The sequence below is a fragment of the Nematolebias whitei genome, chromosome 12 (genome assembly GCF_014905685.2).
Source record: "Nematolebias whitei isolate Nwh7 chromosome 12, NemWhi1, whole genome shotgun sequence".
Classification (NCBI taxonomy): Eukaryota; Metazoa; Chordata; class Actinopteri; order Cyprinodontiformes; family Rivulidae; genus Nematolebias; species Nematolebias whitei.
The window spans coordinates 40,642,030-40,657,620 of record NC_056509.1 but is presented as its reverse complement, the minus strand read 5'-3'; the positions used below and the strand labels follow the sequence as shown (position 1 = coordinate 40,657,620).

General features: G+C 38.4%; 1 protein-coding gene across 1 annotated transcript in view; it reads left to right on the top strand.

The window, feature by feature from the left end:
* Positions 1-5,990, top strand: part of ptprk (protein tyrosine phosphatase receptor type K) — a 141,462-nt gene extending 135,472 nt beyond the window's left edge. Inside the window, exons 35-41 of the mRNA XM_037685914.1 lie at positions 652-825; positions 3,106-3,123; positions 3,757-3,888; positions 3,962-4,087; positions 4,174-4,337; positions 5,413-5,548; positions 5,636-5,990. Of these exons, the coding sequence (XP_037541842.1) occupies positions 652-825; positions 3,106-3,123; positions 3,757-3,888; positions 3,962-4,087; positions 4,174-4,337; positions 5,413-5,548; positions 5,636-5,689 (804 nt within the window). The 3' untranslated portion in view covers positions 5,690-5,990. The remainder of the gene's footprint in view (positions 1-651; positions 826-3,105; positions 3,124-3,756; positions 3,889-3,961; positions 4,088-4,173; positions 4,338-5,412; positions 5,549-5,635) is intronic.
* The last annotated feature ends 9,601 nt before the right edge of the window (positions 5,991-15,591 follow it).

The window sequence follows — 15,591 nt, the reverse complement described above, 5'->3', positions numbered from 1 at the left end:
TATATATATATACACACACATATATACTAAGATTTCAGCTCTATGCCTCGGCTGCTCTTTACCACCTGCAAGCGCTCTTGGCCACGCCCACTTCTCCGCTCTGCACTGAGATCAGCCGATCAGCTGCAGGACAAAGCTTATCCTGCAGTGTGGGCTGCAGAAATGTACAGCAGGTGCTAAATAATTTTAAATAATTTATTTACAAAAAAATATATATTCCTATCATGTGACTCATCGATCAATCAGCCAATTGTGTCATGTCCAATCTTTGAAAAACCGCGATAGAGCGAGTCCGCAAAAAACGAACTGCGAAGTAGCGAGGTACTACTGTACTCGCTTTTGAACCGTTTCTAGGTTCTTCATTTTTTCTTTTTTTGAATAAAATGATTCTATCTTTAAGCAAATATTTTTTAAAAAGTCACTATTATTTTAAATCAATATTTGTCCTTTTATGATATATTTTTCTCCTTCTTAGCTTGTTTTTTTTTAAACAACATTCAAAAACCAGGCCTATCTTTGTCTCAGTTTGACCAACAGCTGCCTTATCTTTACGACCACTAATGTTTGTGAACAAGTTTTTAAACCGTCTTTATCATTTTAATATCTGTACAATGTGAAATAACTTTACATGATCTATTTCTCTGTGTGCAGACATTAAACTCGGTGACTCCTCAGCCTCAGCCAGAGGACTGCAGCATCGCGCTGTTGCCTAGAAACCAAGATAAGAACCGCTTTATGGACGGCCTTCCTCCTGATCGGTGCCTGCCCTTCCTCATCACAATAGATGGAGAAAGCAGCAACTACATCAACGCTGCTTTGATGGATGTAAGTCAGTAATAAGCTCAGTGCAAACGCAGCGAGGTTGTTTTATTTTCAACACTAGTTTGGGACATGGTGTGTGTTCTTTTTGTCTTTTTGAACACTTACACATGTTTAAAAAATAGTGTCATAATTCTGAAAACTCATATTAAGATTTAATATTTAAGTACCGTAATGTCCGGACTATTGAGCACACCTGAATATAAGCCGTGCCCACTAAATTTAAAATGAAAAAAATAATTTGTACATATATAGGCTACATTGTCTATAAGCCACGGTGGTCTATGTTGTAACATATATTTACTACGCCTGTTGCGATAAACAATAAATCAATTAATCGCATGATAAATGAAAATGATCAACCTCATTTTCATTTATCGGTTTTATCGTTTCTTCATGTCTCTCTCTTTCTACTGAAGACACTGGATGACAAAAGGCTCAACTCTGGTGCTCTTCACTGACCCCTCCCTTTCTCTTTTCTCTTTAAAATCTGTTTTAACCGTCCAAAATTGCATCTAAACCGTTAAAAGCAGCTAAGCTGAGAAGCTAAGCTACGAGGTCGACCTCGGGAAAAAATCTCCATCTTGTCAAAGCTTCAAAATTCACGGTTGAAACCAGTATCTTCGTTTAAAAAGTTTTTTTTTTTCTACAAATAGAAGCTAAGAACTTGTTTACTGCTTTTCTATTAAAAGCTTTGTGTGACAAATGCTATGCTAAAGAGCTCAAACCACACCGAGCGTCTGCCATTCGGAGAACCGAAGAGAGAGGGCTCATGTCACATCAAGGGGCCTCCCTCCCATTTTTCTGCTCGCTCCCGTACCTTCATAAATCCTTTGGTGCAAACAGTTTTATACTGCCATCCAGTGGTTAAAAAAAGGTACTACACACAAAAACTAACCAACATTTCTTCTTAAATTTGACAATAATTACTAATTATTGTCAAATTTCAAACAATATTATCATTTATCGCAATAATTTCTGAGACAATTAATTGCCCAGCGAAATTTGTTATCGTGACAGGCCTAATATTTACACATAAAGATAAATAAAAAAAAACATTTAATTAAATGCATACCGGTAACATGCACAAATACGTACAGTAAATGTTTTTTTTCTGAACAGTGCCTGTGACACGGCTGGTCCAGAAAAATAAATAATTGCTGTTGCCTGCCAGGACAAGTCACTGATCGCTATTTTCATCTACCTCCTGCGCACTAAGACCACTGAAGTCGTCGTCTTCAGTGTCGGAATAGAACAGCCTCAGAAAATCTTCATCACACACGTCCTCCGTCTCTTTTGTTGTCGCTCTCAACGTTGCTTTCATCTCGAGGCAAATTTGCGATATGATTCGATTTACAATTCACACTTAATTTAAGTGGCTGCAAGTAATGTCGTTTCCCCGCTCCCTGGGGGAGGGGAGGAGAGAACGGGGAGGGTCTTCTCCCCAGTGGGCCAAGGAAACCAAGTTTCCATAGTCCACTCTGACTTGTTCGATAATTTCATTGATCAGACTTTTAAATCTTTAATTATACAGGTAGTTTAATTGAGTCACGAAGACGACCCCGCCCAAAAAGAGAGACGTGTATTGGGCAGCTATGTGAGCGCCTGGGTGTGACGAAGCTAAATGTTTTGGTGTCATGAAGCTCATTAGCCTGTCAAAAATAAAAATCCATATATTAGTCGCGGTGTTCAGCGCCTGCGAAAAAAGTAGCGGCTTATAGTCCAGAAATTACGGTATTTTGTCCCAAACTGCATTTAGATGTTTGTTGAAAATGACTCAGACTTTTAAGAGTTTACAGAACTGATATAAAATAGGAGATGTTTGATATGTTTTATACATGTGACACTCGTGCACAGGTGCACACACAGACTCCCTTCCCTGTTGGTGTGATGCTGTGTTTGTGGTTTTAGCAGAAGGCTAGAGACAAATCCAGGTTCTGAAAAGACCACTAGCTTCTCTGGCCACCACTCAAACGCTGCTTACGTTGGCAACGGTTGACACAAACTCAACATGTTGCTCATGTACAGTCAGTTGAATAAATCATTGACTAGACAGAGAGTTTAAGGTAAGACGACAATGTGGTGTCATTTTAGTGAGTCACTGTCAGAGGAGGAGTTGTAGATAAAAACTAATGTTTGCTGTTGAAAGAAAGCCGACGTCTCTCCAGCAAAGCTGTTGGAGGACAAAATATACTATAGTTACTGTAAAACTGGTAAAAAAATAATAATAATAATAATAAATTCAGCCGAGTTTAGCCACTGACCTCTGGCCTCTTTCTAACCAAGCTGTCAGAAGAGTTCCAGGTAACGGGGTTTTACTTCAAATCTCCAATACTGGATTTGTTTCATGGCTTCAGTGTTGTCCAGCTTCCAGTTTTCCGTGTACCGAAGCCATTTTGCTCCCAGATTTCACCTCGGCTCTCCGGGTTCTCATCGTGATCATAATGTCTCGCTCATAAAAAAAAAAAAAAAAAAAAGAAGCCCCCATTCACACCCCTGTCACGTTTTTACGGATCGCTTTCATTTCACGAACAGCTGGGCTCAGTTCACATTCAGTTCAGGATGTTCTAAATGTCAAGAAATCAACCAACAAACTTGGTTTTAGATTCACTTTTTATGTGACGCTTTTAAAAAATGCATCATCTGAGCTAACTGAACATGATGTTAACTGACCCCATTAAATGTCCACATGCATGCTCCCGCCCCTCACAGTTAGACCCCGCTGCATGATCGCCATTCTGTCGTGCGCTTGCTTTGTGACGTCCCACAAACTGTACCACCTCACCGTTTGTTGTTTATTTTGTGTGTTTGGGTGAGACAGAGCGAACAAGACGGATGTGCTGCAGTGAAGACCAGAAAAAAAGATGTTTAAATAACAAATATCTAGTTTTTCTTGGATTGAATAAAATGCCTCACAGTCTTCTGTTTTGCTTGCAGAGCTACAGACAGCCTGCTGCGTTCATCGTTACCCAGCATCCTTTGCCCAGCACCGTCAAAGACTTTTGGCGACTAGTTTACGACTACGGATGTACCAGCCTGGTGATGCTGAATGAGATCGACCTGGCTCAGGTAGGCTAGTTTCATATTTTATTAAAAAATGTCAAGTTAAACATGGCGTTGAATTAAAATGGTTTCTTCTCAGGGTTGTCCTCAGTACTGGCCGGAGGAGGGCATGCTGCGTTATGGTCCAGTCCAGGTGGAATGCATGTCCTGCTCGATGGACTGTGATGTCATCAGCAGACTCTTCAGAGTGTGCAACCTCACCAGGGTCAGCACCGATTCTTTTTATTTCATGCAGTTATCAAGTAACCGCTGCTGACAGCATTTCTACTACACTGCTTTTTGATTTTTCAGCCTCAGGAAGGTTACCTGATGGTCCGCCAGTTCCAGTACTTGGGATGGGCGGGGCATAGAGAAGTCCCCGCCTCCAAACGCTCGTTCCTCAAACTGATTCTTCAGGTCGACCAGTGGCAGCGTGAAGGAGAGGAGGGCGAAGGAAGGACAATCGTGCACTGTCTGTAAGTGCACAACGCAACACATTTCCTCATAATCAGTCACTTCCAATTTACTTTTCTAAAACAGCTCAAAGATGGAGCTGATTTAAGGATAAACTAGAGAAATGGCATTTCTTGCCCAAATGCTGTGTGAATACTTATTGCAGAATAACTTGCTGAAAACATGCTTAAATGTAGCTGAAATGAAAGAACAAGTGTAAGTTAGCAGAAGAAAGCAGAAAGAACACATATTTGCTGAATTTGGTTTAAATAAGCAGAAATGAGCACAAAAATTTGTAAAATTGCTTAAAAATAACTGTAAAATAGCTGAAAAGGCAGAAATAAGTTTACATTACCAGAAGGAAGTGGAGAGGGCACCATTGTGCCCAATTAGGCTGAGAGCTGCAGAAATTTGCACATGCACCAAATAAATAAATAAAAATGCTGAAAAGTAGCTAAAAAAAAGCAGAAGCTTAAATTACCCAAATAATGTGGAGGGAGCACATTTTTTGCTGAATTAGGCTGAAAATAGTTCAAATGAGTGCAAAAAATGCGGAATTAACTGAAAAAGCTAAAATTATCATTAAAAGCAGCTAGATAGTAGCTGAAATGGCAGAAATAGTAACTTGCAGAAATAGGCTGAAAGGAGCATAATAAGCTGAAATTGGAAGAAAGAAGTTGGAAGAAGCATAAAAAAAATGCTGTAGTTAGCCAAAATAATCTGAAATTATCTGAATTTTATTTTTGATTTGCACAAGGAAGCCGAAAGAAGCTGAAGCAGAACAAAATGTGAAAGGAGCAGTAAAAGATTGTAAACACATTTAAAGATTTGAAGGATGTAAAATGAGCTCTGTTCATTTTCTATGAGGGGAAAAAGTGGCAGAAAAGGCTAAATAGTTTAAAAAGCTAAAGTTGCACCAATACCAAAAGTCATAGCAGGATCGTCCTGAACAAGCTGAACGTTTTGATTTATGATCTGTTGAAATAGCACAAAAATTGTGGAACGAGAAAGATGCTGAAAAATGGATCACGACAGTGTGAATGCTTCATAAACATTCACCGTTGAACATAACGACACGGTGTCTTTGTGTTTCTCTAGAAATGGAGGCGGGCGAAGTGGAGTGTTCTGCGCCAGCAGCATCGTGTGTGAAATGGTCAAGAGACAGAACGTGGTGGACGTCTTCCACGCCGTGAAGACGCTGAGGAACAGCAAGCCCAACATGGTGGACACTCCGGTGAGGAAGAGAAGTGAAAACACGACAAATGAAACAAGAATTTAAGTCCATGCAGGCAAGTGAATATTTGCGTGTGCTTCTTCACAGGAGCAGTATCGGTTCTGCTACGACCTGGCTCTGGAGTTCATCGAGTCGTCCTAAGCAAAGGTTAGAAGAGAAGGAAGTAAAAAACATCTGTTCCCTTCTTGTGTTTGACTCTTTGTTGCTCTCGAGCCCTCGGTGGTGTCCTGTAACCACTTTCCGTCTCAACAAATGGAGCGAGTGGAATCTCCTTGTATAGTGTTGCTTCACAAAGGGAAACGTTAAGACTTTTGGAGAGGACTGCAGCAGAGGAGGAGATGTTGCTCCTTTATTTCCTTTGTGTTTATTGTACAGCCTTTTTGAGTGCCAGCAGGCCCCTGTATGTTCTGGGCCTTAATCTAAATGTTAAACCTCTCACTACAACCCCTTTCTTTTGGGCTCTGCTTTGTGCTGTTTAGCTGCAGTACTCATTGTGCACAGTAGGTGTCTCCCTTCCCTTTGCAAGCTGTAAACGCAGCTTTCAAAACCGCAAAAGATTTTCGTCGGGCCACGTTCCCACAATCATGTTTTGGTTTTTTTTTTTTTTTTTTGAGTACTGTAACCACATCCTATCATGGTGAAATTTTCTTTTTATGTTTATATGCAGCTAGTACTTTTGTACCATAACTCAAAACCTGAACTTAGCCCAGCCAAACCTCGTGAATGCTTCTATTTCTGGTCACTTTATCTTCATGTTAGGTGTCTGGGTGATCTCAGTGAAGTCTGAGTTTTTAATCATGTACAAGTTATTTATAGCTACTTTAGGTTCGTTTTAAATTGGTTACACAAAATCTTGATAAGATTACAGATGAAGAAAAGTACTTTTGTGTTTACTAGGTACAGGTTTTGGTTCGTGTTTGCTGTACCATGGATTGAAGTTCAGAAGTCTTTTGTGTAAGCTGAGTTGTAAAATAGATGATTGCCATCATGTGGGCATTTTAGGGCTGGGCCCAGTGCTCTGAGTTCAGCCAGTTTACACATGGAAACCTTTTTTGCACCACAAATATAAACAGATTTTGAGTCAGACAAATCCAAACGAGTCTGTTGTATAAAATGACTGAGATTATTTGTAGTTTCGTTAAAAAAATATAGTTTCATTTTTCATTTCGGACATGTAAAGAATTGGAAGTGAAGTGACCCCAGGCTTCATTTGTTCTCTGCACTGGTGGCCAACACTTTTGTTTTAATATTATTATTTTGTAGCTGATGTTTATTCATAAGCCAAAGACTTTGTGTAAATATGTTTATATGGATAAAGCACATTGTTTGTATTTATTGTTTACTTGCATTGCTTGTAAGAACAATCGTTTTTTCATTCCACGTTTACTCGTAACACCAGCGTTTCTTAAACTGCTTCTCGGGACGTGAAACGGACCTTTTTAGCTGGACTTGAAATATTGTGTTTGATAACAAGCTGGCGAGGGATCTGCTAATCTGGTCTGAGTCCACGAAGAAGAGTTTAAGAACCCCTGATTGAAGCTGTATATTAAGCCTTAGTCGTAGTTTTTCAGTATTTAGGTGGAATCCTGTAGTATTGTCTTTTCATTTTTATAGTCTCTGACGTTCTTGTATTTTCTTTTAAATTCTGCTGCCGTTTGTGGTCAGCAGGACATCAGCACATTTACATGCACAGAGTATTTTTTAGATAATAGCTCCTGTCCCTCTTAGGTCGGGATAAGCTGTTAATCTTCATCCTAATATGTTGTTCATAGTTACCAGAATACACAGAGTGGTATAAACATTACGCCAAACTGTGATACGAACACATTTATTGTGCCTAATTGTTTAAATTTCTTTGTTGAAACAAGCATTTTAACAGCATCCTCAGTCCCGTCCGGGGCTTTGTTGAATGCGTTCTTATGGATGACCAGTGTTTTAAGTATCTTCGTTGTGAGGCTTTATTACAGATGTATGTTTGCGCGCAGACTGAGACGTGAAAACAAAGTGGGGGGGAAGAAGCTTATTGTAAATATGTCGGATGTTTCACTCAGTTGGAGCAGCTCTAAAGGTCATTAATGTAAGCTGAGTGGTTCCTAACACTGATCCTTGAGGAACACCATCCTGCATGTTTTAGTTGTTGCCTGCTTTAACACCTGATTTGAATAGATGGGTTCTTCTGCACAACCTAAGGAAATAATTAAATCACTGTATCAGGTGTGTTGTACTAGGGGAACAATTAAAACATATAGGATGGTGTTCCTCAGGGACCAGGGTTGGGAACCAAAAATGTTAATACATTAAACTTTACAGATTGTACTCCTGGAGGATTCAACTAAACAGATGCTGTTTAAATATAGTTTTTACTGGTTAAAGAAGTTTATTCTGTCCGTGGAACTTCTCAGTTTTAATTTTACAACTTTTTGATTTGGCCTGAGGGGTGGGGGGTATTCAGAGGCCTATATTGTTACAGTTGTACACTAAGTATCTTGATGGGTTTTGGCCACTTGGGCAAAATGAATGGCCATCCCAGATAAAAGCTGTAAAGATATCTGAAAAAAATAGACAAGTCAAAAACCTTTATGTAACAAACCTTGACCACTGTTCGTCTGTCATTAAAAGTGAATTTGTGGCCGTTAAGAGGAGTGAATGGAGCTGGTGTCTGAATGAAAGGCTAGTCGAAGTTTGGCAAGGATTTCCATGGTTCATTATTATTGTCTGTAATGTTTGGCTTCTTTGCTGTAATAAAGACCACTTCTTTAACTAAAATATCTGAGTTTACATCATTCTCACCATTTTTTTGTGTATATTTTACACAGGTTAGCAACATTTCCTAAATTCCTAATTGACTTTTTTTTAAGGTGTAGCACATTCCCTGGCCAGGCAACATAAACACACACCCCGTTTGTTTTCTTCAAAAAGTTTAATTTGCATAATTATTTACAATGGATGGTTGATAGCAGTACTCAGGAGGCAAAAATTGTAAGCCACATTCATAAAGCAAAAGAAAATTAAAAAAAAAAATAACTCTCTTTCAAAAAAGACTTGCATTTAGAAAAAAACTTTACAATTTGTTTGATTAAACAAATTAATCAGCCTTAAGTAATCTTCCAAACACAAACTCAGCTGAAGACTGCTGTTAATACTGACCAGCAATAAAACACTAATACAATCATCTTCACTACCCTGCATGCTATTATAAAATTGTGTTGACAAAGTAACATTAAATAACAGAAACATGGTCAAGACCAGAAAATAGTTTAAACTAAATTCGGCATATATCATATTTATATATGTATATTTGTATATCTGTACAAATACTTATTTGGCATTGTTGTCCTCAATATTGATATATTTAACATTTTCAAAATAATTTTTAAGCAAACCACAAATCTTCTTAAGGTATCAGTTTTTTTTTTACGTCTTTTGTATTTCACCCACAGCCACAACTCATTTCTCCACCAAACAGAACCGTGACTTTGTCAGAAAATACAGAAAAGTAACATTTTCTCAACAGTTTTGCTAAATTATGCAACAAAACATATGCAAATGTGGACAATGTGCAATTCTGACAATTGTGAAAACATGTTTATTATTACCCTTAAAATCCAGTACTACGGTGTTACATTTACTCAGGCCTATTGCACGAAGGGGTACTGAAAACAAAGGGAGGTAATAAAATACTTGTTTGAAAAAAAAAAAAAAGTAACAGAAAACTTAATCTTGCCTTAAAAAGCTTTCAACACACCAGCACCTTAAGCCTAATGGTTTGATATCATTACTTAGCATTTATAGCTTAGCATCAAGATATGGAAGAGAGGAAAGTATTATCTTGATCAAAAACATACCAAATCTTTCCTAAAACGCTTTTTATATTCAGAACACTCCATAAAATATAAATTTATTTCATCATTTCAGGGGGAATTTCTATGGCTATTGTATTAATTTAAGCTAAGCTAACCTAGCAATAGCTTAAAACATAGGGAACACGGTGACGCACTGTGCCATCCCAGTTAACAAAACGACACATGATGTGCTAAACCACAAGTGTAAGGAACTTAATAAAATATAATAAATAGATCTGACAATTGTATCAAGCTAACATCTTGTACGTAGCTGCACAGTTGGCAATCGTCTCTAAAAGAAATGTGTAAACATTCTTCCAGACACCCAACTACTTGAAGAAGCTCAAAAGTCACTCAAACATGAATAAAGTCAGTGTTAATGTTTAAGTTAGGCTTATTGCTTGAAGAGCAGACGTAACCACACGTAGCCCAGACACAGAATTTAAGTGCTATTAAAATGGTCTTAACTGACTTTTAGAACACATTATGGTTTATCAAGAGTTGTGATTTACGAGAAGAAAGAAACAATAGAGACACAGTGGCAGTACAACCGTACGGGAAACAATCGGAAAATCTCATGGGGTCACAAGCATACTCAAGTTTATATACCGTGACACTGGCGTTGTAATATTTGTGTGCATTTGATGCGTTTGGTGTGTACTGATTGTCGTAATCAACAAGAGAAATACAAAGAAAAATACACTGACCAAAAAAGTAGAAAGAGAAAACCGGGTTGATTCAGCACCTATACTTCTGTGAGGTTTTTTTTCCAGGTCAACTTGGTGGAAAAATGCGGAGCCATCGCAAAGAAAATTTGATCAAATAAATGTTATCTACGCGAGTCACTGAGAGCATCTTTGAAAGGTAGCTGAAGGTTAGTTTCTCTTTACACCGCTTTGTTGTAAAACAGCTTAAATTAAATTCCGAACGACGAACAACGTCATTGCATCTTTGAGGACAATGAAAGCACACGTTTTTGCTTCTGTTTAGCACATGGTGCGTTCAAAGCTCGCTTGAATGAAAGGTGACCTTCGCTGGGGCCTGCGACGTCCGCCGCCTCGCAGAAGTACTGCTGCATAGTACACAGGCGTGACGAAGTGTTCCTGCGAAGCTCAACTATTTCTCCAAAACTATATCAGCTAAAACAGTTAGCAATGAGGTAAGTAGCTGTAGGTGAGCCTGACTCTCATTGTATTGAAACACTATTGCACTTTTTGGCTGGTCATGCGTTGTCCCTCTTGTATACCGTATTTTTCAGACTATAAGCTGCACTTAAAATCCTTTAATTTTCTTAAAACTGTACCTACTGACCTTGAACCGATTTCATGTGGCTATTGTGAATGAGTTAAATAAAGTTCGACTTATCCGTTTAGTTTTGTTAATGCGCCTTATAGTCCGAAAAATACGGTGCATGTAGCTTCAACGATGGCAAACAGGTTACATGAATACACTCCAGTTTTTCACAGAATCTGTTGTGAGCGACTTAGAATAAAAGCAAAACGAAAATGTTCTGAATCAGATTTTTGTTGTAAACAAATATCAGCAAAACCCTCTGTCGGTGACCTCAAGACTATATTGTGCTGAAGCTCATTACAGTAGGAGATTTGAACACGTCAAATATAAATGCAATCTTGTTTTTAAACTGCAGTCTGACCCAGCGTTTAGTTTCCAGCCCTTTACGAGGGTACAAACTCTAGAAGGTGTTGCAGTCCTTTCATATCAAACTAAAGCGTTCGCTCAGTCTTAAGGGAGTCCGTCTGTAAGGCACCTGAGGATTTGTCATGTACATAGTTGCCAAACTCCTAAGCCCCTCGGAGCATGGGGGAGAAGAGGGGGAATGGGAGACACGAATAACACGTATATTCAAAAGTGGTGGTATGAAAAATGGCACCGGAACAACAGAACATCCCTGCATGAAAACCACAACGGTGATTGTGTATCTAATTATCGTCCAAGTGTTCACCAGCGCGTGGACCCTGGAGCTTTGTGTCAGATTTCCACTCGGAACAAAGCCACTCCAGGGTTCCACTCAAACCAGGTTCTCAAACCTCCAATTTCTAGGAAACGTTTAGTTTAATATACCAACTTTACGACAACTCACAACTATTGAAAGGTTTCTCTCGACTGGTCAATGGGTACGACGAAAGCTCTTGCAACAACAAAATGAACCTAAAGCTAAAAAGAGTCTGATCTTTTCATTATTTCTTTTAAACCTGGACTGGTGAAAATAAAAAAGTAGATCGTCACCACACATGATAGAATCACAGTTTCCAGTCTGTGGGAAGTAGACTTGATCTGACTTTGACTTCAGTCAGGTGGAAGAGCGGTTGGATCGTTGAGCAGCCCGTCAGCTTTCATTCACATTAAGCTTTTGTCAGCCCCATCTGGGGAAGAACCAGTGAAATACACGAGAACGTCGGCGTGTTCAGAATGTATTTCCAATCACAAGATCGTTAGCAGACAAAGACAATGGTCGAGTAAAACAAAGCGGTTCGTTACAATAAGAGCGCCCAAGAAATTCGGAAATGTTCTCACATTTTTCAGGAAATAACTTCACTGAAGCTCTTGATCACTTTTTATCAACTTAATGCATCAAATTATTAGTATAAACTAAATCAACTGGCTCAAAAAGTACAATTTAAACTCTAGAGAAAACACCGTCAACTCCAGACCAAACAGAAAAAAAGTAGACCTCCTCTGTCCCGTTCTCACCACCGTGCCACTGAAACAGGAAATATTAAAAACTAATAGCCAGAAATGTGTTAACTGGCAAACCTGAAGCTTGAGTATTCTGAAATTACTTACATTTTTGTTTAAAAATAGGATAAACCAGTCATAAACTTTTGGGTACTTCTTCCATAAAATATAATATAATCCACGTGATTTGGAAATGAATGCTACAAATCCATCAAACCTATAAGCCCTTGCCTCTTATCGATTTCTGTAATGCATTAAAATTTGTACACAAATATATTGTTTACAATTCCGTAGTCTTTAGTGGGACATCAAGCCCAAATATAGAGATAGATATAGAGATGCAAAACTAGATAAATGACGCATTTGTTTTTAAGATATTTACAGTAGATTCAAACATCAGCTCTTTAATTTATAAAATCCTCATCAGTTTTTCTAACGTTCGAAATTTCAAGTCAACATTAAAAACAGGAAAACGTTTGAGAACAGCCTTCCTGCGGAAATTGTTTAATTTGCCTCGACATGACTGAAAGAGTGAAGTATAGAGAAGTATGTTGGCAACAACTTGGCCTCTGGTTGGACAAACATCTGGATTTACTTTTGTAACGTGAGGAGAAATACCGCCGGCTCCGAGTCTGAACCAGACAGTAAAAGACCCAACAAAGAAGAAACTCTTCCTTTGATTTCAGCACGTGAAGGATTTTCATATAAATATTTCAAATTAGCCTTTTGATTTATGGATTTTAATTTAACTGCATTTAAGACCATGAAATAAATAATAGTTTATATATTAAAGAGCTGAGCTGACAATTCTCTCTACTTAAAAAAAAAAAAAAAAAAAAAGCCGAGTCTGCACTTTCAGCCAGTATCATTCATATAAAGGTAAAGAGAGTTAGGTATTTTGTATGTAGCTAATTTAGCAAATAATACTAAAAATTAAATAAATGCCCAACTCCAAATACTTCCTGTACATAAACTAATTTTAAATTTATCTTACAATATGTGTGTAACTTTAAATATAAAAACTGTTTTATTACACGTACATAAATTAGATGTAAGGACTTGTTTAAAAAGTCTTTGTTTTGCAACCTGCGTAACAATTTATTTTTGATTCTAGTCTTTATATGTGCAGAAATGTAAAAATGTAGGTAGCGATAAATTATACAGCTCAATATGTACCAGGTACTCTACAGTTCTTAGCTTATCTGTACCAGGTGACTTGTTACACTATACCTACATGGTACATGCCTGGTATGCACCAGATGTGTACCAGATACTTGCCTGGTATTTACAGGGTACTCACCTGGTATGTACTGGATTCTTATCTTGTACGTACTAAGTACACACTGGGCACAGCGTATAGCTGGTATCTATCCAGGTTTTATGATGAAATGACTTGTACTCTACACATACATGGTACGTACCTGGTATGCACTGGAGCTGTACCAGGTACTTGCCTGGTATTTACAGAGTACTCACCTGATATGTACTGAATTCTTACTGTATCTTGTACGTACTAAGTACATACTGGGTTCTGCATATAGCTGGTTTCTATCCAGGATTTTTTATGAAGCGACTTCTTTTCCCTTCACTTTGTATTTAGTGAGCACATACTTACCTGGTATGTATTTAGTACATACCTGGTATTTAATGGGTACATCCCTGATATGTACCTGTTCTGTACCAGGCAACTATTGGGTGAGTACTGTATGTCCTCATACTGCCACGTCCCCATTGTATGGGGTACCTGCAGGTACAGGGTAACAGTCACTTTGTAATACAACCAAGTCCTCATTTGTACTCTGTAAGTACTTGGCTGTGTTATGTATCGCTAACAAAAGGTATTTTGTACATGATCGTGAATTTAGGGTTGATCAAAACTTAACATTTGTGATAAACGTGCACCCTCCCTAACGCTCGAATAAATCAAATATATATCGGGGGGGTTGCATCGATGGCGTCTCTACATTCATTAGTGTTTTTGTTTAAGGCCATTTGGTAAGACAAGGGTCTTATTTACCACACATCATAAAAGAAAATTATCTGTCTCCGGCAGACCTAAAAATAAAATCTTCTCTCGCCTAATGAACTATTCAAACAGGAAACGGAGAATCGCTCCAGAGTCGGTGTCAACGTTCGTCTCCGTCGGCCGCGGTTGGTCAACGAGGATGAACGGGAGCGTCGAGGTTTAAAACAAGTCGAGGGGCAATGGTGAGCTTTCAGCTAGCTGTAGCAGCCTCCCCTTGGCTCAGGGTGGCCGCTTCTAATTTTACTTTAAAAGTCGGTGGAATGTCGAAGCCTGTAATCTCTCCCACTGATAAACAAACATCCCATAAAAGCTTCTCCTCAAATGAACCACTAAACGCACAGAGAAGACGATTGCTTCCAAAGCCACAATCTACCACCAGTCAGGGAGAGAGCGGGCACCATTTTGATCAATAGTTTAAAAAGTCCTTGAGGATATGAGTGTGTGCACATAGGACTGGGTAAAGGACAATAGTTTTAGAGTAAAAAGCAGCACCATTTTACTATAGTAACTGAATATTGTTAAAGTATCATTTGCACCTGTTTTTGTCCTAGAACTACATGAGCAGACTAAATAAATAAATAGATAAAAACAAGTCCCGAAGGTCAGCAATGCGTAACGGAAAAACGTAGCTATAACCAAAACAGATGTCAAATCAACCAACAGCTTCTTTAAATATAAATACTAAATGTATACTATAGATTTTGATATTGGTCTTAAATACTATAGGTAAAACTAAAAGGGTTGGAATCGTTAAATCTGACTTAGGAACGGCATCGCTGCCGTCGAAAACAAAAAGAAACTAGGTGCATTTTCTATAAGCTCTAGATAAATATGAAATTCTGTAGTAAATTCTTCATTTCTGACCTTGCAATTCAACTGCAACAGTATCACGTGTGAGCTTCATAAACTACATTTCCTTTGGAAATACAAACATGAATATTATAAGGTGCAAAATGCAGTGTTTGATACAGCCCCCTCTTCCAGGCTGTGCAACTCCGTCTTCTGTTAATATTTCATATTTGTTCTGCAGTGGAAATGTATCCAGCAGCTAATATTTTACACATCTTTAAAAAAAATGTTCGATTCCTAAAACCAGGGGGCGGGTATTGCAGGAATGAAAATGACCTAATGTGAAAAGGATGAACTAGAATTTATTTTTGAAATCCAAGGCCAGCAACAACGGTTTAATGGCCGACCTGTGCAGTGATGTCATCGAGACTTGTTTACTCCGCCATGGGCAGTTTGTGTTTACCAATGTGAAGAATCTTGACCTTGTTACCTTGAAACTGTCAAAGAAGCAATTTTAAGAAACATATTTTTATCAGATTTTTAAACTTACAGTAGTCCCTCGCTACTTCGCAGTTTGACTTTCATGGACTCGCTTGTTCGTGGATTTTTCAAAGTAAGATAGTACCGTACATGCCGCCGTACACGTTGCACCGCAGTATACGTTGCACCGCAGTATACGTTGCACCGCA